This window comes from Diceros bicornis, chromosome 31, assembly GCF_020826845.1.
Source record: "Diceros bicornis minor isolate mBicDic1 chromosome 31, mDicBic1.mat.cur, whole genome shotgun sequence".
Classification (NCBI taxonomy): domain Eukaryota; kingdom Metazoa; phylum Chordata; class Mammalia; order Perissodactyla; family Rhinocerotidae; genus Diceros; species Diceros bicornis.
The window spans coordinates 32,050,666-32,076,607 of record NC_080770.1 but is presented as its reverse complement, the minus strand read 5'-3'; the positions used below and the strand labels follow the sequence as shown (position 1 = coordinate 32,076,607).

The 25,942-nt window shown below is 39.4% G+C and overlaps 1 protein-coding gene and 1 long non-coding RNA gene across 2 annotated transcripts in view; both read left to right on the top strand.

The window, feature by feature from the left end:
• Positions 1 to 25,942, top strand: part of IFTAP (intraflagellar transport associated protein) — a 60,868-nt gene that overhangs the window by 11,015 nt on the left and 23,911 nt on the right. Inside the window, 1 exon segment of the mRNA XM_058527133.1 lies at positions 2,070 to 2,225. Within this exon segment, the coding sequence (XP_058383116.1) occupies positions 2,093 to 2,225 (133 nt within the window). The 5' untranslated portion in view covers positions 2,070 to 2,092.
• Positions 20,037 to 24,844, top strand: LOC131395223 (uncharacterized). The gene is made up of 2 exons (XR_009216305.1): positions 20,037 to 20,258; positions 24,618 to 24,844. It is a non-coding gene; the product is annotated as an uncharacterized LOC131395223 (long non-coding RNA).

Sequence of the window (25,942 nt, the reverse complement as noted above, 5' to 3'; positions counted from 1 at the left end):
ACCCTTGGGATCAGATGTGTTTCAGAATTCAGAATTTTTTGGAGTTTAGAAAGGTAATCAGGGCAAATGACATGTATTACACAAAATCTCCAGTGGGGTCTGGGAAAACACCTCAAGAGCAAGCCCATTAGTATTTCTGCAGGCAAACATATGACTAGTCATACTGAGTAGAATAAATAAAAGCCATAAATACTTACATGTTAATTCAGATCAGGTCTTGCCACCAAATGAGTTTGGGTACCATCCTATGAAAACATTTTTGTTTTTTTCTGAGCTTTTTGGTAAATAGCAAATAAAGTTAATAACAGGTAACAGATTTTTACTCTTGTTTCAGAAAAGTAGAAGAAGCTTGGTGCTTTGTCTTCCTGCTGTACAGTATTATAGACCCCCTCTTTATTATCCTCCATGAATTACACTGGCTACTTAGGCAGTAATTACTCTTCTGCTGTCTGTAGATAGTCAGTTTTCTCAAAGCTATGTAAGAATTATATTTTATATTGAATGAATGGAATTTGACAAGATGAAATATCACAAGTAAAAACAAAGTTCAAACTGTGCAAGGATTGAGGCGTCGTGTCTTGGCTGACAGGCATTTAGTTAGCAAGTGTGTTAAATGAATGACAGCGTGAAGGGCCACCAGCGACATGAAGGTCATCTCCAGCTAGATAGTAGGAGTGCAATATTTAGAGTTTTAGAGTCAGTCAGTTCTCACCGCATCCAGTCCATATCTGGAGTCTTGTCTTCATTTCTGGATGGCGTATTTTAAAGGGGTACAGGCAGTGTGAAGTCTTCTCCAGGTAGATTGATCAGGAGAGTGAAAGGACTTGAAGCCATGTCGTGTAAGGCACAGGGGAAGTAACTGGGCAAGTTTAGTTGAGTGTTTAGCCAGCTTCTAGCAGTATTTGACTATAGTACCTGCTCAAATGAGTAATTTTAGCTTGATATTATCTGACTGCTGGCTCTGCACCATATCCCGAGCTGTCAAAACTCTTTGTATTTGGGATACAAAGATGAAAAGACATGGACCCTGCCTTTCATGGGCCCCGAGTCTAATACAGGACACAGAACTGCCTACAACTGTTTCCAACACAATGTGATGAGTGTAACGGTAGACATAGTACAGAGGCAGCACAGAGAAATTAGGATTAGCTCTTCCTGTGGTGATGGGAGATGGAAGGCTAACATCTTCAGAGAGAAACTGAATTCTGAGCTAGGTTTTGAAGAAGAAATTTAAGTGAATGAAATGAGAAGATTGAGAAAGAACAGTATAGTCTTGTTCAAATATTTGAAAGGATGTTATGTACAAGAAGGACTGAAATTATTCAGTATGATCCCAGGGGCTCAGAGACCAGTTGGGGTATGGTACATAGGGGCAGATTTAGGCTCAAGTTCAGAAGGAGTCTTTAATAGAGCTGTCCAAAGGCGTCTTTGGAATGTTCAGAGTTCCCAGTCTCTGGATGTGTTAAAGCACAGACGAGTCAGCTGTTTGGCAGCAATAGGACAATAGTACAGGGGAGCAGAGTGTCACGCAGCGGGTAGATTGAAGCACAGTGAAGTGTTTAAGGGCATGCATTCAAGGGTCAGACTCCTGGAACTCGTACTTCTACCTAGGGGCTCTGTGACCTGTGCTAGGACTGTTACGAAGTTAACATTCAAGTGCTCAGAACAGCACCTGGTATTGTAGTAAGTGCTAAATAAGTAGCTAATAAATATTAGCTGTTAATGTTGTTGTTGTCATTGGATGCGTGGTTGGTTGAAATACTCTTTGAAGTTCATCTCACCTTGAAAGACTTTGAATTTCTAATTGTGTAATTATGTGACAGTATTCCTGTGAATTAACAAGATGGAAATGAGGAAACTGAAGCAAAAATAAAATTGTGATAGTTAACAATTCAGCAGCCAAGATATGAGCAAACTCCAGTCTCTTGAACTAGAGTTTATTGCTCTAGTAACTATCTTGATCTGTCCTTTTGGGGCCTTGGAATTCTTCCACCTCCCCATCTAGAGTATTTTCAGGGAGGCTGGAACTGCGCGACCCTCTTTAGCTCATGTTTTCCTTTGTCTCGTAGACCAAGTGGCCTCGTGAGTAGGAATGCCTGCCCAAATACCAGAATTGGAGCTAATGGATGAAGATGAGTTAATTGCAGAAGTCTTGGATAAGTTTGTTAATTCTCATGAGCAAACATATGAAGAATTTCTGAGCACTTTTACTTATCTTTCAAAAGGTAAAATGGAGATGTAAACTTTCTACAGCAGTAGAGATAAAGAATTTTATTACAATTTTATGTCTTCGCTGCCTTTTTGGAAAGACTATTTAATGAGCATTCATTCATTCCATTCCTTTGATCAGATAACTCTTATCAGGACATTCACAACTGACATATGTAAATAACCAACATTTTTATACAACCAAGAGTTGTATTATGGAATCAGAGCTATTGAATTTGAGAACTAAAAAGGACCTGAGAAATCATGTAGTACAATTCTTTCATTTTATTTTTGAAGAAATGCAAGTGCAAAGAGTAGAGGTTTTGAAAAGCATTTTTAAAACTCTTAAGAAATATAGCATAGTATAGGCTGTGGAGTTACACTGCATACATTTGGATCCTGGCATCACCACTTTCTGGCTGTGTGACCTTTGTGGGTGTTATTGAGTAAAGGGGAGTAATAATAGTACCTAAAAGGTTGATGAAGGTTAATTGAGATAATCCACGTAAAACTCTTAGCATAGTGGCTAACACATAAGTACTTAATGAAAGGTAGGTATTATTATTGTTGTTATTGTGATAATGATGATGATGCTCTGGTTTCTGTGGAATGGAGACAACCTTTTAGACTGGAAGTGATAAGCTGATGCCTAAAGACCAAACTCGTGTTGTGTGTTTCATGATGTGTTTTGCTTGCCTCATATAGTATCGTTGTTGTTGTTTTAATTGAGCCAACATTTAAAAGTTGGGAAATTTTACATAAAAAGCTTGATTTATGTATTTTTTTGATTAGGTGAGAAATCTGTTGTCTATTCTTTCCCTCGTGGCAGTATCAGCTAGAGCTCAGGAGCCCTGTGAGCTCCCTAGCTTGTCACACTCTCTGGCACCCACACAATCTAAAAATGTGTGTACACCTTGCTGCTTCACTCACTTGAGTGGCTCCTGTCCACTTTTGAGTTTGTGATCTTTGTTCTAGGTTCTGCTTCAGATTGCCGTTGGCTTGCTCTCAACCTTGGTCCCTTCCTGCATCATTGAGCCACATTTGTGAGACCCTTGCTTCTCCACCTGCCTGCACACTGGACTCATCTGAGGAGCCTCTAGAGCTTGTTGATACCAGGGCCCACTCCAGCTCTTAGCTGGGGCCCAGGAATCGTATTTTTAAAAGTTCCCGTGGTGGTTCTCGTGTGTACCCAAGACTGAGAACAGGGAGTTTCATAATCTCTGAAGTCATGACACTCTCAAGATCCCTGACTACATGATTTAAGACATGATTCCTGTATCCTTAAGAAATGTAAAAGAAGGGTGGTAATAATGAAGACAAGGAAAAGTGATTCTAACTCCTTTCTGTTATTGTGCAGATGGTTAGAATATTGATATCTGTTTTGTTTACACTTAAAGACTGTGGACTGTGGTTTTGTTTACACTTAAGGGAAATGGAGAATTTAGGAAATATCTAGTTAATTGTAGGGCTGTGAATGATCTATATTTACATGATATGTGATCAAATTAATCTTGATTATGGCCACATCATCTTTTGGTCTATGAACTTGGGTTTAGGAAGATGCTTGCTTTTTCTGAGCCTAATGATTTAGTCTCTGTTTTCTGGGCCCAAACATGGCAGTATGAATGGCTGGGGTGGGATGTGGAAACAAGGGAAAAAAGGCAGAATTAATGCATTTTGGTATGCCAGTGACATTTTGAGAATCCAAATTATTTTGGAAATTATTTGTAAGGCTGACTTTATTTTTGTACTCTGGAAGAGTAAGAACTTCTTGCAAGGACTTTGATATTTTAAGGAGGTTATGATGTTTTTGTTTTTGGGATAAAGGGTCTGTTCTGTTTTCAAATTTCTGTTTGATCATTGCATACCAAGAAAGAAACTGTTGCAGATATGGTGACTACATTTTGAGTTCAGTTTTGAGCCCCAAATTGAACTGAAATAAATGATGACACAAGTCACATAAACTGCATCTCCAAGCACACTAGCTTTTTTTTCCTTTCAAAATATCCCTAGGCGGGGCCGGCCCGGTGGCGCAAGCGGTTAAGTGCGTGCGCTCCGCTGCGGCGGCTCGGGGTTCGCTGGTTCGGATCCCGGGCGCGCACCGACGCACTGCTTGGTAAGCCATGCTGTGGCAGCGTCCCATATAAAGTGGAGGAAGATAGGCACAGATGTTAGCCCAGGGCCGTCTTCCTCAGCAAAAAAAGAGGAGGATTGGCGGATGTTAGCTCAGGGCTGATCTCCTCACAAAAAAAAAAAAAAAAAAATCCCTAGGCGCCAGTTCACATTATAAACTAATGACCTGAAAAAATTCCTCTGAAAGCACAAAGAGTTGTGAGTGCAAAACTGCATCTTAAATCAGTAAGCGTCCTTTCTTCTCCGAAACATTTAAATACCTTCTGAAAGACCACACAGGACTCAGGGACAGGCTGAGTGGCAGCCGCAGAGCTGATCCAAGCGAAGGGTCAGTTCTGTTTTAAGGAAGACATGAAAGCTGTTCTTCAGAGCCCCCCTTCCCAGCCCTTCCTTTGTCTTTGTGTGTCGGCTGTTTGCTGGTCCGTGGTGGGACCCTCTCGCTGGTCAAGCGGTTATCACGATGCATGCTTACGCACATTTCTTTAGTAAGTTTGGTTTCTCAAGTCCATTGCTGTTTCCACTGATTGACTGTTCTGTTTGTTTTTATGATGGTTATATGTCAGAATGCTAATGGGATTTGTTTTCTTTCCAAGAGTATTAAAAGGGTCAGTAACCCTATTAAAAATATTTTCCAGGAAAAAATTAAACTATAGCCTTATTGAAAGAAATTCACAGTACTGCTTCAGACTCTTGGAAAACAGTTGGAAACTGTTAATGTTGTGGCATAATTCTCAGTACAGCACATTTATGTTGATCATGTTTTACAGGTTTTCTTTTTAAAGTAGCTCTGTTTTTTTTTAAACAGTGGTACATATTTGATAGTAAATACAATACTCTATCAAAATGTTTAAAGAGACATTAATTATTAGTTTTAAACAAGCAGTTATAATTGCTATATAATTATATAATATATAATTAAATATATAAATATTATAATTAAATAAATATATATATTATATAATTATATACTATAATTCTCAATAGTGTCTTCGGTTCAAGAAAGTAAGACCAAGTTTTCATATTTGTATTAGAAAATCAGCATGAAGATTTTGGTTTTACTCATTATTGGTGAAGACATTATTTTGTTGCTGACATTATTGTGGATAAAGATATGAGGCTAAGTTTCATTCTTTGGTATTTCAGTTTCTAAGTGAATATGATTAATTTATAGGACTTTCTAGAATATTGTCTAAAGGAAAAAATGCTTCTTCATTGTCTGTCATATTTCTATCATTTTTTTTAGGTTATAAAAACACAGATATGAATACTTATATTGATTTTCTGTTAATGTATTCATTCATTAATTCTCTAAGTATCTTGTTATGGTCTAGGTATTATTTTAGATGCTGAGGATTCAAAAATAATTAAGATATAGTTTGTATTCTTAAGCACTCATAGTCCAGTGAGAGAGATAAATAAGCAAACTAGAAATCACACTGACGTATGATAAGTACCATAATGGAGAGAAGCACAGAGTTCCATGCGAGTCGTAGGAGGCCATCCAGCTCATACATGGGGAGAGGGCAATAAAGTCTACCCATTGGAGAGGATGCCCGAGGGGAGTCTGGGATGACCACTGGACCAAAACTTGCCTTGGGTCCTAAGACATTAAACGGAGTGCAGGAGGTTTTGACAGATAAGAGCCGAATTTGAAAGATGTTGAAATGCCTCCATTGATGATGGTCCTTTTGGGCTACGGTTCCATTCGTTTTAGTGTTTATATAGGATAGAATATACAGAATATATATATAATAGAATATATATATATTCTTTAAATAACAAGTTTGGAGATGGAGATGTGGCCTTGCTTTAGTAAGGTTTAGAGTTATTTCTCAACTACTGAAAGAAAAAGGCAGGTTCTTTTAAGTCCTTCCATACCAGGATACCACATGATCTGATTTGGAAAGCATTTGCTCCCACCTTTTAGAGTGGTAGTTAGCTGCTCATATTGCTGTCACCAGAAATTATATATTTAGGAAGCCAGTGACAGAAATTAATGGTCAATCTTTTTAGCTCCATTTTGTTACGTGTAGTAATCTTGGGGGGTTACAGTAGTTACATCCAATTTTTAATATCTCCTTCTTATTCTCTCTATCTCTCTCTCTGACTCTCACACACACACACGCACACACACACACTCCATTATTGTTCTGACTTGGTGCTTCAGGCTAAATGATGAATTTCCATTTAGGTTGCCCATTTTACCAACTATTCAGCTTAAAATAGTTTGGAAATTGAAATGAATCTACTGCGATTTTACTATTAACTCTCAAATGTCTTTGTTTTGCCTTCTCTCATTTCATTCTTAAAATACCTAGGATCCATTTCCCAGGCGACCCTCCTAGTCCCTGGATTAGCACTTGATAGCAGCTTTCCAGTTGCTGCCGCATCTGCCTGCTTGAGCCTGTGTTCTCATGTCTACATCGAAGACTTGGTTTCTGATTGTGAGGTGTCATTTCGTTTCTACTTTTCTTTTTGCTATTCTCATTTCACTTGCAATACGTTGTGCTTTTAGCATTTTGTTGTTCCTTCGGCATATTTTTGAAAAAAATTCCTGTCAACTCAACCTCCCTTTCTCCCTTCATGCCTGTTAATACTTGTATTAAATTCACCCTTAGGTAGAACATTGTGTGTCTGAATGTTCAGGACAGATGGCCGTGTCTGTGGCTTTAGAAACTGGTGGTGGTCTAGCCTTTGATTGTTCCAAACTCTTAGTTTCAAAACTTCTAAATAGGTTTCAATTTTTCTTAGATTTTAATAATCTTTTGTAATCATAAGAGAGTTTAACCTATACTTTTTACTTTATTCACATTTAGTTCTTTAAGGAGCTGTGCCAATGCTCTACCACCATCACATGGTTCAGGAATGTACAGCTACCATGTGGTTTGTGATCATGAGGCCTGCACTGTCCATACAGGAGCCACATGTGCCAGTTGAGCACTTGAAATGTGGCTAGTGCTAGCCAGGAACTGAGTTTCAAATTTCATTTCATTTTTTTTTTTTTTTTTTTAGTGAGGAGATCAGCCCTTTGCTAACATCTGCCAATCCTCCTCTTTTTTTTTTTTTTTTTTTTGCTGAGGAAGACTGGCCCTGGGCTAACATCCATGCCCATCTTCCTCCACTTTATATGGGATGCCACCACAGCGTGGCTCATCAGGCAGAGCGTTGGTGCGCACCTGGGATCTGAACCTGCAAACCCCAGGCCACCGCAGTGGAGCGCACGCACCTAACCGCTTGTGCCACCGGGCCGGCCCCAAATTTCCTTTAATTTTAAATAATTCAAATTTAAATAAAAATACTGATACTCAATTCAGTTATTGGAAAACTTTTAAATGTTTGGGACAACTTGGTAATGTGAAACAATTTTTTCAAATGTAAATTTTATGAAATATAAATACAGATCAAGTATTTCTGATGAAAATTTCACATCTGAATTGAGATACCCTTTAAGTGCAAAATATGCACAGGATCTTGAAGACTTGGTATAAAAATTGAATGTAAAATATCTCAATAATATTTTTAAATCGACTACATTTGAAATGACAATATTTTGGAAAATTGGCTTAAATAAAACATTTTATTAAAATTAACTTTGCTTTTTTTAACTTTTTAAAATGTGGTTGCTTGAAAATTTAAAATCACATATGTGGCTTACATTATGTTTCTATAGGGCAGTGCTGCTATAGACCAGTAGTTCTCAAACTTGGCTGAATATTGGAAAGAATTTTATAATAGCCAACTTTTATAAAAATACAGATTTGCAGACACTATCCTGGGCTTATTAAATGAGAGGCTACATAGGGAGGGGTCTAGGAATTTTTTTGTGTGTGTGAGGAAGATTAGCCCTGAACTAACATCTGTTGCCAATCCTCCTTTTTTTTGCTGAGGAAGATTGGCCCTGGGCTAACATCCATGCCCATCTTCCTCTACTTTATATGGGACGCTGCGAGAGCATGGCTTGATAAGCGGTGCCTTGGTCTGCCCCCGGGATCTGAACCCACGAACCCGGGGCCACCAAAGCGGTGCGCTCGAACTTAACTGCTACGCCACCAGGCTGGCCCCGGGTCTAAGATTTTTATATTCATAAGGCTTTCTAGGTAATTCTGCTGTACCACTAATTTTGAGAACCATCGATTTAGACTGCAGATTCTGATAATGCAGTCCCTTAAAACAGAACTATCTATACTCCTTTAAGATATTAGATAATTGGTCAAAGTTTGTTTCTGTTTAAATCGTAGAATTGGAAGAGACAGTCCAGTGCTCTTTAGATTCATTTGTTGATATATTCACCAAGCATTTGTCTTGAGTACCTTATTTCACTGTCACAATGATGCAAAGAAATAGCTACTGCTATTCCTTTTTATGGCTCAGAGAACTGAACGTCACTTGTAGATTAGCAACTTGCCTGAGGTCCAGCCAAGGATTTGAACTCCAGACGTCTGACCCTTCTCTGTACCACCATACCTCTCCCACAGAAATATCTGGGATTGTGAGATTATAAGAAAACTCTTCTGATGTTATTATTGATAAGCAGCTAGCATTTATTAAGTAGTAGGTCTTATGCTTAGCAGTTTACCTAGATCATCTCAATTAATCCTTACAATAACCTAGTAATTTTTTTTACATTTTAATTTTTATTATTTTCATTATTCCCAACTTAGATGAGGAAACCAAGGCTTAAGGTTAAGTAACTTGCTATCGTGGACTGAATTATGTTCCCTCAAAATTTATATGTTGAAGCCCTAACCACCAGTGTGACTATTTTTGGAGGTGGGGCCTTTAAAGAGGTGGTTAAGGTTAAATGAAGTCATAAGGGTGGGGTCCTAACCGAATATGAGTGGCATCCTTATAAGAAAAGAGAGACACACCAGGGATGTGTGCACACAGAGAAAAGGCCTTGGGAAGACACAGAGAGAATGTGGCCATTTGCAAACCAAGGAGAGACGCCTCAAGAGAAACCAAACCTGCTGACACCTTGGTCTCAGACTTGTAGCCTCCAGAATTGTGAGAAGAATAACTTTGTGTTGTTTAAGCCAGCCGTCTGGGGCATTTTGTTCTGGCAGCCCTAGGCTTGCCCAAGGTCAGGTAACTAGTGAGCGGTAGAAGTGGATTAGGGGCCTAGTCGGTGTGGCTCCAAAACCCGTGCTCTGAAGCACTCTGCGTTCCTGCCTTCCTTACAGCATGGGGCAGTTCTGCTCAAGACCTGGAGTCACCGGCACGCAGAGAATGTGAGCCACAGGAGTGGATGCACTACCTCCAAATATAATTATTCTGTCTTCTCTAGAGTGTAGGCTCCAGGAGGGCAGGTGTGCTTGCCATTATTACTCTAGTGCCTAAAGCAATGCCTGGTAATGTAGAATAAGTAGGTGCTTCATAAATATTTGTTGAATAAATGGAATAAAAAGAAAATAAGAGAATGCAGAATGACAGACAGACAGACAGGAGGGCCTCAGACTGAACCCTAAAGAACACCCACATTGAATGGATAGGCGCGGGAAGAAGAGCCCACAAAGGAGACTGTGTCATGGTGGCCCGTGTTTGGATTTCACGTACTAGCTAACTGGAGAGCCATAGTGGAATTTACACACACACACACACACAGACATGGCCAGTGATTTTGAAAGGTAGAGGCAAAGAAGGAGAGAAACAGCTGGGGTCAGGGAGACCAGCTAGGAGGCTGAGCAGAAATATATGTGGGGAGGTGTGGACCAGGACAGTGGAGGAGGACATGGGAAGCAAAACGGGCTGAGGAGATGCTACCAGGGAAGGAATCACAGCCCTTGGTAACAGGTGACTGACAGGATGAGGGAGAGAAAGAGTCAAGACGAGTCACAGGTATCCTCCCTGGCAGATACTGAGGCCCACGGGGGCTGAGTGACTTGTTCCGAGTTGCCCATTTCTCATTCCAAGAGTCTTGCATTTTCTTCCTTAGTGAGCGTATGTTCTGTCAGCAGCCTAGAGTTTTGGGCTGGGATTTGGTTTACAGTCCCGGACTGATAAATTTTGAGTTGTCTTTTCAGCCAAAGGAATATCACCGCTCACACTTGACAACTTCTAAAAAATGTAATTAAAAATGAAACTGGTGACAGCACATAAAACCACACATTTCCAAAGCTTACATATCATTTTGGTCCCCAAAGCTATTTTGAATTTGAGCATTAGAAATGTGTCTTTAAACTTCCACAGGAGTACAAAGAGTCTTTTCCCAGTCTGAAGAATGAATTTAAAATCTGCTGTAGAAAAATACCACAGAGAAAAATATAGAAAGCAGCTGGCCCTCTTACAATTTCAGAACAGGAAAGGAATTTCAGTAGAGCATAAAAACAGCTTTCTCTCGTAAAAGAAAACACAACAACAGAAAATCGTCCTTGCTGTGTCGCCTTTTGCAGTGGTTTTCGGTCGCGTGTGAGAGACCAGCGGGCTTGACGTTGTTTTGATACCTTTGCAACTGACGGATTGCCTGCCGGAGGAAGTTGGAAACGGACTGCCCAGCTTTTGGCTTCCAGGTGGCCCTTCAGCCACATTTTCTGCGTGTTGTTATCAGTCATTGAATTCCCTGCTGAATATTGAGTGGTGTTTTTAGTTCACAGGCCATTTGCAGTGTCTCTCTGTTTCCTTTTTTTCGTTAGCCACATGAAGAAAAAAAGGCAGTTTGGGAAGCACTTTTGCAAATGTGAGCTTAACAGTAAAGTGCACAATTGAAAATAACACGGCAGATAGCAATAAACTTACTTTAACTTCAGACGTAGGCCACTGGGATGTTACCTCAAGAGAAATGTGTAAAAGGCATCGTATGAAGACTTGCTAATAAAGGCGACTAGGCAATTTAAAAACCCACCTAATTAATCTGGCGTCCCAAGGGAGAGAATAAGGAAGTGGTGTTATCTTGAAGCTTTTTATTGGTATGTGTGGATCTTTTTTGGTATTGCTGGAAATAATAAAAGGAGAAGAAAAAAGTTCACGGTTTGATATTGATCATAAATTCAGTAGCTATCTGTATCTGACTTCTTTATCTCGACATAGCATCAAATAGCACACAGAACGCTGAAGGAGGATAAAAGCGTGGAATGAAGTGAACTAATTTATAGCAGAGTCCTGAGGAAGAAGCAGCATCAGAAGCATTAACCTGGTCTTTCTCTTTGGGGGGACATCTGCAAACTGAAATTAAGCAATTTTCATTTGTTTCTCTCTTTTGTCATCACTAAATCACTGCTCCTAGGGAACAAGCTGACAAATTATGAAACATACAAAACTGTTGGTTCAGTTGCAGAAGAAAATCCCCCCCTCAAATTATGATGGATTTTGAGCTGATTGAGCCATTTTGTTTGAGATATATCAGCATAAATCTTCAGCTGTGGTTGTTACAATTCGTATTTGTTCTACACGTGAATATTTGGTCCACAGATAATCATTTGTTTTCTGTGTCTGCTGTAGTTTAGGTGTAATTGGATAAGGAAAGAAAATGTATTTAAGTATGTACAACATTTTGAATTATAATCATTAAATTTATTTTTGGCAGTGTTTTTAATGCATAGTATTTTGTTACAATAAATATCTTTTCTAGTATGTTTTCTCAGTGAAGTAAGATAAGAAGTTTTTAAATTTGGTTTGTATTCAAGTAAAAGAATAATTTTATTTGTCTCTTTATATCTTTTCAACATATGTATATTACATATAGTATATCTTGTGTGTACATATAAATTAGGTGAACTTTCTAAGGCAAATGGAATCTTGAACTTTTACAAAACCCAGAGAACTCCTAGTAGCCAAATAAACTTTTAAGATGGTCACTGTCAGCGTTTAAGTAGCCGATTTAAACAATATTAAGTGGGTGCACATTTGGTTTGTGTGCATTTCTCTTTAACTTGAGACATTATTTTTACCCTTGTTGTTAAATGTGTTGTTATACCTGGAGGAAAAGAGTAAATTACTCCTCCTGAAACTGACATGGTCGTGAGGCTGCCACCTTTGATTCAATTGGAGGGGCACGTATTCACATCTGGATGGTTTTAGCAAAATGCTCTTTCACCCGTGGAACAATAATATTTTCTTTGAAATGGTCAGCTAAACCCAAAGGGATACAAACAGGAAACTGTATCTTAACCAAAGTCGTATCTTCCTTACGTGAAAATCAAACCGCAATCTGTCTAGCGTGAGACTTTTAGTGTCTTTTTTCCTAGTTGGGTTCGTTCCAGATGAGACGGATTCCGGTGACACCAGTGGCCCCCTCCTTGCAGCCTGGAGCCCCGTCGGCACCGGGAGGACTCATGGCACCGTTGTCTCGTGTTTTCCGGGCTCAGCCCGCCTCTGCTTTGGATGTTATAGTGTAGGAATATTGCTGATTAGAAAAAAGGGATTGTGAATCAAGCGCCATATTTTCTTCTTCCCCTTCTCCATAAATTATGCTTTGTGTGACTTGTAGCCGGTCATCTAATTTCTGGGTATTGGGTTTAGACCCTAATTAAAGAGTTAATCCAGTTCTTCTTGCTAATGTTGACGTCATTTCGGTACCGACCGTGTTCCTGCTGTATGTTAGGCATTGAGCTAGAATCTGGGAATACAAAATGAGTCCCCACTGTGATGTGTGGTTCTTCTTTATTTCTGTGCACTGTGTGTTCTGAACGTGCTGGATGTGTGAAGGATAAGACCTATATGCTTCTAGACTGTACTGTTAGAGGTTGATTCGTAAGGCAATACTAACTACTCTTTACATAGTGCTGATAAAACAATGCCCAGGATATTGCCTTTGGTTTGGGGCTCTCAGCTTTACCTGGAATTAACATTCTATATGTGTTAAGAAAAGAGCAATGAGAGTGATTAGAACAGTGGATTTTCAGACTGTTTTTTCTTCTTCTACTTCAAGCTTTCTTTTTTTTAATGAGGGATGTCCTGGAGTACCCTGAAAAACTGAGAGAACCTGAAAGATATGTACAGTTGAAGTCTGCTCTTGCCTTGTCCCGATGCTGTATGCCAGGGTGAGAGTCCTAGATTGTTACAAATTTGTGCAGAAGAGGTATTCTACCTTGTGAAGTTTGAAAACTCCTAAGAAGCATTTATTTGTAAAGGAGACTCCAGCCTTTGTGAGTACAAGAGTTTGTCTTAAGTTGGTGCATCTTTGTGCAGGCAGGTAGAAGGGCGTGATCTCAGGGTGAAGGGAAGTTTTTTAGGTTGATGGAATTTAGTTTTATGGAGAGTTTAGTATAATGCCCTTATATTTCTCATTTTGTTGTGGGCAGGGCCAGTGTAAGGGAAAGGGCACTATTCTAGCTTTGGGTTCCAAAAACCTGGTCCAGGTATTTATTAATTCCTTCAGACTGTAGGCCTACCACTTACTCTCTCTGAGTCTGTAAATCAGAGATAATTCTGCCTGCTCGGCTCATCTCATAGGGTTGTGGTGAGGATCAGATGAAATATACATGAAGGTACTTGGTAAGTTTTAAAGATTTACTAAGTGGAAAGTTTTATGATTATGGGGACTATTTATGATTTAAAAGAGGTACATCAAAGTTAAATATTAAAGAAATCTTGACTCTACAATATAAAAAATGTAAAATACTGTCTACAGTAAGTTGTCCACACTCTATTTCTTGAAATAGTTAAAACCAACTATAGCATATGTTGTAGAGTGTCTCGTATAGTGTCTATTGTATAGTGTAAGAGTGTACAATTCAGGGAATAATCCTACACTGGCCTCTGGTGGATGGACTAAATAGTATGTCTACACATAACCTTTAGGCAAAGGTATTTATATGCTTTGACAAAGATAAGGTAGCAGATACTTCTTTTTAATTCTCAATTTTTAGATTCTACTTCATGGAATCTTTACTTGGGACTCTTAAGCATATGTAAAGATCACTGGGAGATGCTTCTTAAAATGCAGATTCTTGGGGATCAATCCCCAAATTCTGATTCAGTAGTTCTATTGTGCAGCCCAGGAACCTTGACTTTCAGACAGCTTTGAGAAGTCTGCCCTAAATGAGATCAAGGCAGGGTATAGGGAGATGTACGAATTCATCAAAATTCTGTGCTTTCGTATATATTGCATTTTTCTAGGTATAAGGTCCATAACTTTCATGAAATTATCTACACCCCCTACCCAAAGAGTAAGAACAGTTATTTTACTTTATACCTTTTTGTTTAATATCACCATTTTATACTAATTAAAAGGCACTTTGACAGAGAAAAAATGTGATGGGTTACAGGAATAATTTTACTGTGATCTTGTCGATGTGTGATACAGAGGCTGGGATGTAATGCTTACAGAACTTTAGGGTGGGCTGTGGTTCAGCATACCTTCTGCCCCAAGTCTGAAGGATTATAGTGCATGTGTGTTTAGGCCGAAGTTACTCCATCACAGGGCACTCTCCTGGCTACTTCTGTTGTTGCAGAAGCACTGTGTCCCTTGTGAGCATTTGCCGTTAGCAAGTGCACGTGCTGGAGACTTGGGAGACCACGTGGGCGAGGGAGGCATCTTGTGCGTGTGCTTCTAAGAAAAGCAACAAGATGCATTCAGTAATGTTGCTTTTGGTGTCTTTTCTGCTGTATGTTTCATACATGAAGGTACTTTGAAAGAGAGTAAAGTTTTATGATAAGGGTAACTGTGATTTAAAAGAGACACCAAAGTTAAATATTAAAGGAATCTTGAGTCTACAATATGAAAAATGTAAATGTAAAATGTATGTATATGCATTTTTTTTCTTTAGTATTTCAAGGAAAGACTTTGTAAAAAGGAAGGAGATGCAAATAGTTATTCTTCCTAGATTGAGGATTAGAGGAGGCTTGGCTGGAGAAAATGCTTTTCGCCTCTAAAAATAAAAGTTTGTTTTTTTATTCATGGTAGGAGAGTTAGAAAATGCAGAGAGGCACCAACACACATACACATACACACAGAGCATGGAAATGCTCTAAAAATTTAATTGTGGTGGTGATTGTACAACTCTGTATATTTACTAAAAATCATTGAAATGTACACTTAAAATGAGTGATTTTTGTAAATTACACCTCAGTAAGGCTGTGGAGAGGCGGAGCCACCTTCATGGGTACTTAGGTCCTTACTCGGAGCTCTTCACTGATGAGCACAAGTCCTTGTGACTCTGGATGTGACTCAAGAGCTAGGACAGTCCTGTTTGTCTGTAAATATTTCCTATTAAGAAAATAAATCATTTGTACATAGATAGACTTGCAAGTTTTAAGTAGATAAGTACTGTGATACAAGACGAAAGGAACTTCTTGTATGCAACAGATTCAACCTTGTGTAGACAGTGTCACCAGCACCTGTCACCCTGTTAGGGATTCTGGGAGCCAAGGGAAGCTGTGCTCAAGTGTGCTGCATCTGCTCCCGCTCTGGGCCGCCCCCATCGTGTGGCCTTGACTAGACAGGTTGGGAAGGTGAGCTTATCTTATGGGTGATGTGTGTGGCCTGTCTGGACCACAGCGTAATCCCCTTGACAGGCTGCAAGCATGCTGTATTATCTACTGTCACCATCACAGAGATTGTTTAAACAAAAAAGTTACTTAGGGGCGTGCCAAATTAAACTAATAGTACAGATCGCAGTGGAAAGATAAGGTGAATATTCTGAGATATCTAGAGGGAGAAAACATAACCACTTGGAGATAGTGTCTTCACTTCTGTTTTAGAAATGCAAAAAGAACTCACTTTGTGAGCCCTTTTTTCTTTTCTTAAATTCATCACTGAGGCTTCCTTCTCACCTGGATTACTACCATAGCTTTGTACTTTTACTTCCAGGATCTGAACCACCTGCTCCATTCTATCCATTTCATCTTCTTAGAGCACAGCTCTGAGTGTGACTCCCAAGGGCCCAGGTAAACTACAGAGCTTTTGTCAGGCTCTCCAAATATCACCCCCTCCACGTGTCCCTAACGGGTACTCCCCTCTACCTGGAATACTTGGTGATTCTCCCTCAGGCCCTGCGCTTTCCCACCTTGGGGGCTTTGCTCATGCCAGTTTCCCTTTGTGGGATAACTCCTCACAATGCTCACCTGTTGAAATTGTCCCTGGCTTTCAAAGCCCAGCTCACACGCCCCTTCCTACGTATAGCCTTTGTGATTCTCCCAAACCAATGGTGATTATACCATCTCTAACTTTGTGCTCCCTTGTATCATCTGCCACAGTTGTGTTCTCTATTGGTGGTTCACACACCTGGCTTAACTTCTTAGTCTGTAAACTCTTTAAGGGCAGGTACTGGGTGTTACCCATCTTTGTCACTTGCACATAGTTGGTGCCCAGAATATAACTTTTGGATTGAATGAGTTGCATAACTCAGCTACCATTCAGATTTTCTTCCTGAAAATAGACTTTCAGCAACTTCACACTCTCTTTACATTTTTTTTTCTCTGTAAGTGCCTAACACTGGACATTTCAAATATTTCAACTCACTGCTATTGTGTCCCTCATCTTGGGCTTTTGACACACGTTTTTTTTGCAGGCCAGCGTTGTGCATTTGTGTCTTGGCAGCTTGAGAGCTATGACTGTGAATAATGAGTCAATTATCATCCAGCCTCGGGGAAAGCACAATTATTCTCCACGGGCCAGGCTGCAGTAATCCTCTCCTCCCTGTGCCCTCTCAAATGGAGAACATAAAACGGTTGGAATTCAGAGCACTGCAAAGGGAATTTAGACAAAACATTCGTCTGCTGAGTTTAGCTTCTTTGGATTTATTCTGATTTATGATTGATTGGTTTTTAAATTGCTTATTTAATCCTAATGACTATCGCTCCAGGGGAGGCCAGATACGAAGGAGCATGTGATCAAGAAGCAGTGGAGTGAAGCAGCTTGGCCGGACAAATCAAGAGCAAATATTATTGTCCCGAGAAACATTGCCGTAGGCTAGGGGTGTAATTGAAAATCACCCCCTGACTTTGAAAGTACCCAACCTTGTTATAAGCGTGATTGCTCATCCCCGATTCTCTTCGCAGAAGGCTTTTTGCAACTACCAGGGTTGCACGGAATTCTTCCCTCATGAATTTTTCTTTCCTTCTAGCAAGATATTCAGTATCTCTTCGCAACTGAGAACACGCTCATGGTTTACCACGGCGCAGAAGAGCAGACGCTCTGAGGTGCCGGCAGGGTCTGGTCGTGAATTCTGATGTTGGTTGTGTTGATCTGTGAAAACTCGCCTGCAAGTGTGGTAATGCTGCTCAGCACGTGGCCGCCAGTCTGGCTTTTGTATGGATGAATTTGAATTTTTTAAAAGTTTCTTTCAAAATTGCGTTTTCTGTAAGTGATCACTTTTATCTGGAAGATATATAATCAATATGTGATTAGTCAGTATTAGATTAGATCAAGGCATCAGTAGTTTCCACATTTTCAAGGAGTGTAACCTTGTCTTTGGCCTGAAATTAGACACTGTGGGTATAGTTGGTGGCCTTGTGAGGGAGATCTGTTGGAAGCTCGTCTGTTTGGGATCAAAAGAAAATTGAAATTCCATTGCTTCACAATAATGAAATCTTTAAAAACCTTTAGAAAAAAACCTTTGTTTCATCTGTATTGAAGTTTTGACTCAGAAATGCCCAAAGAAATGCTCTTTCAGGTCTCAGTAACCTACCTATTCTCTGAAATATTGCCGTTAGATTTCTAAAGTGTATCATGTCTCACGCTTATTTCAAAGCAAGGAACATTAGGGATCAGATGAAAGGATGGAAAAGGACTCTGATGAAAACAGAAACAGAAGAAGATGAGACGAAACACTTGGGTGGCACGCATGGGTTGCCACCAGGATAACTCTGGGAAGCAGCGTTTGGCTCTCTAATCAGGTTTTAGGCCACTTCGGATTTGGGTTGTGCCAACATCTGCCACTTTGACATTATCGTATTGGAAAAGAACTTTTTTCCTATCTCATTATGCCAAGAGATTTATTATTTGCTGTTTTCAAAAAAGTGATGAAAGCCTTTATAAGAAGCACTTCTGGGTCTTTGGAGTGATGTAGTATGTATTCTTGTGAAACTACTTTTCGAGGTTTAGGAAGGAGGCTTAAATTGTAGGTTCAGTTCAGCCAGAGAGTGAACAAGTTCTTTTCTGAATCTTCTGGTATTTAAAAAAATGAAAGCTTTATGTTTACAGAAAGAAGTTTTAAGAGTGAAAAAGAAATTTTTTTGTTAGATCTGAGACCCCAACAATAGTTCAACACCAGCATTGGAGGCTGAGACTTCATTATATTTTGCTCTTTGTTTTGAAGGAGTTTCATCTCGTTATCTGTCAAGTAACCTGGATGTTTTATTGGACATGGCGAGGAGTACCTTGAGTGATTATGAGAACAAATAGAACTTGTCCTGACAGAACATGTGTTCTTCCCAGACATCACTGTGCTTTTCAAGCATTTAAGTCAGTGGATTAGTACAATAGTGTTGCACTGGGTACATAGTATTTTCTTAGTAAATATGAGATTTAGGTTATGCAGACTTAGAGGATAAGCAAGGAGAACTGAAACTCTTCCAGCGCACCTCCTATTAGAACAGGGCACTGAAGAATGGCAGGTAGCCGCAGGGAGTCTTCTTGCTTCTAACTGTGATGAAGTTTGAGGAACCCTTTCGTTCCTCGGTTAACTCCTGTTTCCAAGCATTTCCGTGCTTATCTTGCTCTGCCCTGCTACCCTGATTTAGGCTGTAGGAGGAAGAAGTTGGGGAGGATAAGTCCTAAGACCATTTCTTCCTCTCTTATCTGATCTTTTATAGTCTGGCTGCTCCAGCAGTATTCTTGGCCACCCTCCATCACCTTACTCCGCCCCCAGCCTTTACACCCACAGCAGCCAGGCTAGTGACTTCACATTAGAGTTTCTAGGGATTTGTTGGGGCAAAAGGCAGTTCACTTCTCCCAGTAGTAGCTAGTTAGGAGTCATGGGTGCTGGTGGAGGAGGCAATAGAGAGAGCTGGCCTGAGCTTGTATTATTACTAATATAACCCTTTTAAAGAGAAAGTGAAGCATTCAATATTTGCATTTTCCCTCTCTGGCTTATTGACTTAATAATGTATTATAGGGCCGGCCCCGTGGCTTAGTGGTTAAGTGTGCGAGCTCCGCTGCTGGCAGCCCGGGTTCGGATCCCGGGCACGCACCAACACACCACTTCTCTGGCCACGCTGAGGCCGCGTCCCACATACGGCAACTAGAAGGATGTGTAGTGTGGGAGATCAAAATTTGGCCACCCTGAAATATATCTCTTTACCTTGATTGTTTTCTCTAAAAGACGTTTGACCTCCCCCACTAACTGCCTAAAGAATTTGACATGGTGGCTCCTTCCTGGAACAGATCTTCCATCTGATGGCTGTAATATAATGTAAAATAGATGTTACAATAGGAAAGGCACCAACAAGCCCATCTTATCAGAAATTCTGTCTCTCTGGCCACATTCTCTGGATGGCCCTGCGAGGAGTTGCCAGACAAACATTTACATTTATAAGGGAAATCTCCATTTGTAAAGGTATCTCCCTCTCTGTCTTGGGAAGAGGGGGGATGAGCTCATTTCTAGTGACTTATCAATGTGGAAGGTGATGACTTAAATCTGCATAATAACCTTACTCTTGTTTACTGTGCTTTAGTGGTAATCTCCTGTAACTGACTCCCCCCCCAACATCCTCTGTCATTAGCTAAACATGGTATTTAAGACGAAAATTTCTGCTATTGTGTTGAGAAACGCAGTGTCCCTGCTTTCTCCCATGTATACATGTTATTAAACTTGGTATTATTTTCTCCTGCTAACCTGTCTTGTTGATTATTTGGCCAGCCAGAAGAACCTTAAGGGAAAGGGCAGAGGGAGATTAGCCCTCTTCCCCCGACAGTTTTGGCGAGCCAGCCAGGAGAAGCACTGGCTGGTAAGTTGCCTTCTCTGGTTGGAAGACCTGCCTTCTCCCTGGACTACTGCAGATGATGAGATACGGGAACGCCTGACGAAAGCCGGCAAAAGGTAAGACTTCTTACCACGTCAGCCTCCTGGAATCTCTATCTGCGGAGCCCGGCGGAAGGAAATGGTGAGAATTTTTTTCTCTTTCTAAATTTAGATTGGCAGGAGAAAATATTTGGGAAACTAGTTTCTTGGGCTTTTAGTGACTCTTGGTTTAAATTTGGTAGAGTACTCTTGGTTTTTGATCTTGATCCCTTTTCCTCCCAGAGATAGTCTCTGTTTTTCTCTTTTGTCTGTGTCTTTTGTCATAAGAAGGAAATACCATAGGGTAGGACGCAGGCATAGGCCCTACAAGCCTGCTGTCCGGGCCGGCCCCACAGACTGGTGAGTTTGCGGGTCTCACCAGACCGGCGTCTACAAACTTTGCTGTGGGTTATTATGCACACGAAGTGAATGTCATTGCCAAGGGCATCTTGGAAGCCAAAAAGGCCGCAAATTTAAGTGGGCGCGGGTCGAGCAGTTAAGAGCCATTAGGGCGCTCGCCACTTTCAGAAGACTCCCGTGTCAGGATAAGTTGGGTCACGGAACGGGGTAGATGACACAGGTCCCCCGCCAACTGCAAGAAAATGTCCGTGCAACGACGAGGTACTCTGTAAAAGCACACAGTCCCCAACCCCGCGGCACCTCCCCCCCAGGTATTATTCTGGCTCCAAGAGACCTAAGGCGTGACTAAAGCTGTCATTGTGCACAGAAAAAAAAAAAAACCGGATGAGGTTTTTCCTTCTGTCTTGTTCTGTGTCCTGAGAAAACTTGGCTTTGTGACCAGTGAGAATATTCTCCTTGGTCTCCACCATACGGAAGGTGCATTTACCGGGGTGCACCTTGGTGGCCAGTCGAGTAGACTGGGGTTCCGAACTGTCTCTTTGTCCGGCTGTGCCAAGTTCTCAGGGGAGTTTGTCATAAAAGGGCCCAGTCCATAAGGGCTTTTGTCGTCTTAACCTTCGTTGCTTGTTAGTGCTGGAAAAATCCCATTCCAGTATCGCCCGCCCGGTGTCACAGATTAGCGGGTCTGTGACTGGAGGCGTCCCACACTATTGTGGGAGACCGGAGACATCCTTACCGCCTGTGCAATGAAGGTCTTTACTGTCTCTGAATATCTTTGGGAGTGAATTTTGTGGATCACGGGGGCTACATCATCTGCGCCCTCACCAGGGATGCCTCTTGCATCCATGGTAGATTTATTCTAAGCGTGGAAAGTTACCTCCGGGTCTTTCCTTAAAAAGGCTTATTGGTTCGAGTCACTATTGGAATAAATATACAAATGAAGATCCTACTCGTCAATGGCCAGACGACGGATCCTTTGAATTGGAAAAACTTCTAAATTGGGGAAAAAAAATGTTTTGAGAGCTCTCACATAATTGCTTAATTGGTACCTAAGAATTAAGGCCAGAAAAAGGAAGGGAAAAAATTTGACTAGTCTTAAGACCTTGACTCAGGTTACAATTAAATTGAAAACATGTAAAAGTGTAAGTGTTGATAAGATTATAAAGGTTGGAATGTTTGAGCTAATTTTATACAAAGAGGTTACATCAACTTTGCCTGAGTATGTTTTAAAATGTCTGACTGGGAATGCTTCTCTTGTCCAAAGTTAGAAGACCAAGACCTATTGATAAAAATCTTAATGATAATTATGTTTAAAGGTATAAGAAGTGATAAAAATTGCATGAAATTTTGTAAGAAAAAAAAACCTGATGTTATTTCTATTACAGAACTGGTTAACAAAAATAGTAATTTAAATGATGGCTAATTTTATCTGAAGTCTTATGAAGTCTTGTAGGCAATCTAAATAATTATTGGAAACAAGTAAATAGTTGTGAAAAAGATAAATGTTAGATGAACTTTAAGCAATAATTATGTGTTATGTTGGTTACAGCTTCCAAACTCTTTTTGGTGACTTAAAACTTTAGAGTTTTGCTAAAATTTATGATAAAAATTCACTGAGTATCATCATTTCCAAATAACATAAGATATTAGACATTGATTGCTAAATGTACGTTTGTCTACTTTTGGCTTTTCATTACAGGAAAACTAAAAGATGTTTTGGCTCTATTGGTAAACATGTGTTTTATTAAAAGATTATACTATAAAGTAACATGTTTCTAGAAGTTATGAAGTGTTTATAAATTTTCCAAGCCACAAGATACTAATGTAAAAGATGTTTATAATTGTTTACTTAGTTTTTACTTAGAAATTAAGGTTTCTAGAGGTTAAAATTTCTAATTAATATATGTGATTGAATTAAGAATTTTTCTTAAAAGATTAACAGAAATATGTCTGTGTGCAAGGAAAGTAAGATGTATAAAGGTACAAAGAATGGAAATGTTTTGTTTGGTCGATTAAGAAAGATAAAGTTGTCCTCAAGTACTAGGAGGGAAAAGAAAGACATGGGACAAATTCTGCATGTAAAAAGAAAGTTATAGAAGGTTTGTGGAAGAGGAATTCTGGAAAAGGAGTTTTTGCATGGTCAAGTTGGCTAAGATTGAAATGAATTTAATTAAGTAAATGAGTTTTAATAGCAGAAGTAAGCTGGTGCAAAATTGAAATTTCTCGTAAAAGGATAATTTGCTTAAACTTGATAAAGAGGTTACAAAAGATTTTTCTTTACCTTTGAGTAAGTCTACCTAAAAAAAAAAAACCGTTAAAATAATTTCCTATGTTCAAAAGACTGAAGTCTCTCTATTAAGGCTTTTTGGACTGTTAATGCTATGTTTGCTTTGACTGTTTATATTTTTGACAAGCTCCCCCAAAATTCATATCTTAAAGTCTTTTTTTTAACTTTTATTTCTTTGAGAATTTTCAAAGGGCCCTGGAACTTCTCAAAGAAATTTGCTCTCTTCCTATAAGGGGAAAGATACTAAACTTATTAGGCTTATTCAATATGTTCAATTACATGGAAAGCATTGTCAGACCAGTGATGATAAGCCTGCTTAGGTGCTATTATGTGGGCAAATGTTATTGACATAGGTGTTTTAAAATTGTATAACATTACTGAAATTATGATCTGTCCTGGTTATCAGTCATAATTCTGGTTATTATCATTTTAAAGTGTTGTATGTCACAAAATTAACCAAATTTCCTTGTCAATTGCCATTTTGAGGTCTTGTTGTTTACAGACTTATTTCTTTGCTCTAATGCTTTTGCAAATTGTTTCGACCTCAGAAAAATTCATGGAAAGGACTCTGACATTTACACTGGAGTACAGGTTTCTGACAAACTTTCTGATCATAAAACTGAACTGGGTAAAAAATTATAGAAATCTGATGGAGAGACTGATAACTTCATGAAGCTGCTAACAAAAAGATTGGGATCAAGAATGGATTACACAGGACTGAACCAACTGATAAGGATGATTATAATTTTTATGATTTTTCATTTGAAGTATTGCTGAATTTTTAATGTTTTGTTTTTTCAGATTTAAGGAAAACTTTTTCTCTTTTCTCCTGAGCTAGCTATGATATATAGCAATTTGGTAAATGATACTTTTGTAAGTAAAATTAAAATATTTATCTTTTTCTCTCTACCTGATCCCTCCAGGATTTGGAAACTCTTAGTGAGTAAATATTGTTGTTTTTCATGGCAATATAGTTATTTGCATAAGTTCAATAAGAATCTGTTCTCCTTATAACAGGACACAATTGGAAACACTGGGTCTATTACCAAGGTTGTGACTGGAACATCATATTTGCAATATAACCATACAGCTTTTGAGGAATGAAGATTGGACTTTATGGAATAAAGCCACGTGGAAATATTGGCCTGGTACCTTTATGTTCCAAGCAGCACTTACCAGGATAAGTAAAGAATGTCACTTATCTGGCAGGTACAAGGAACCTCAAAATATTTTGGGGGAACCTCGGAAGAGAGGAATTCACCCAAATCTGTAGGTATTGCAGGCAACGTCTGATGATAAAATCCTTGGCTTGGCTTTCCTGGCCTCGAGAGACCTTTCAAGTTCAATCTGAGATTCCTTATAAAAAGTTCCAGCAAAGCAGATTTAAAAGAGCCTATGTGATCAATTGCTATTCTTGCTGTACTTATGTAAATAATTGGGCCAACTCTATTGGATCTAGACTTATTTTGCAAACTAGTTAGTTTTAATTTGGCTATCTTAATAAAAATGAGGGTGATTTTAGAGAGAAAAATTATATTTCAGTAAAAACTATAGTATACATTTGTGGATATTAGATCCTAGTTTTGTTGTCTTTTGAGGTTTTTGTTTTATATCTGTTGACTGGACTGGATCCTGATTTCTTCTAGTCTCCTGAAATATCTGGCTACAGATGTCCAAACTAACGTTTTTGATTTTTTTCCATCATTTTCATTTGAAATCACTGAAAACTGAACCTGCCCTTTTTCCTAAAGCCTTACAAACTGAAGCTGATGGACTTGATATAAACTTGAGATGACCTGACGACACCATCTGAGACATTTTAAACTGCAAAAGATGCTTTGACGCTGACCTATAAAACCTTAACTGGCTGTCCTCTAACTCAGAAACTGCTTTACAACTTGCTCCAACCATTAACCTTGTTTTTCTTTTGTTTACATAGAAATGCTTCTATTAAATACTTGATTGCTTGCTTCCATAATATAGGCGTGACCTTGAGAGCCCACCTGCATCACCACCTACCTTCCAAAAGGAACTTAATTGAACTGATCTATTATCAGGACTAAGAAATGTGTTCAGTGAGATGAAACAATCTACCAACACAGCTTCTGGACTATGAAACTTCTTTAAGTTTCAAAAGGACTGTGAAACTTTTAGTTTCAAAGGCGGGACTGTGGGAGATCAAAATTTGGCCACCCTGAAATATATCTCTTTACCTTGATTGTTTTCTCTAAAAGACGTTTGACCTCCCCCACTAACTGCCTAAAGAATTTGACATGGTGGCTCCTTCCTGGAACAGATCTTCCATCTGATGGCTGTAATATAATGTAAAATAGATGTTACAATAGGAAAGGCACCAACAAGCCCATCTTATCAGAAATTCTGTCTCTCTGGCCACATTCTCTGGATGGCCCTGCGAGGAGTTGCCAGACAAACATTTACATTTATAAGGGAAATCTCCATTTGTAAAGGTATCTCCCTCTCTGTCTTGGGAAGAGGGGGGATGAGCTCATTTCTAGTGACTTATCAATGTGGAAGGTGATGACTTAAATCTGCATAATAACCTTACTCTTGTTTACTGTGCTTTAGTGGTAATCTCCTGTAACTGACTCCCCCCCCAACATCCTCTGTCATTAGCTAAACATGGTATTTAAGACGAAAATTTCTGCTATTGTGTTGAGAAACGCAGTGTCCCTGCTTTCTCCCATGTATACATGTTATTAAACTTGGTATTATTTTCTCCTGCTAACCTGTCTTGTTGATTATTTGGCCAGCCAGAAGAACCTTAAGGGAAAGGGCAGAGGGAGATTAGCCCTCTTCCCCCGACAGTAGCTATGACATACAACTACCTACTGGGGCTTTGGGGGAAAAAAATAAATAAATAAATAAAAATTAACAATGTATTATAGACTAGGTTACCTTACCTCTGCTCCCCAATAGTGTTTCTATGCTAATGTTAATATCTATAGATATCCCTACAAGTCTTAATCCCACCAATGGTGGGGTATTCAGAAGCAAATGAAGGATTCCAAATGGACTTGCACCAGCCTGTGATCGTTAGAACAAGAATCTCATCAAT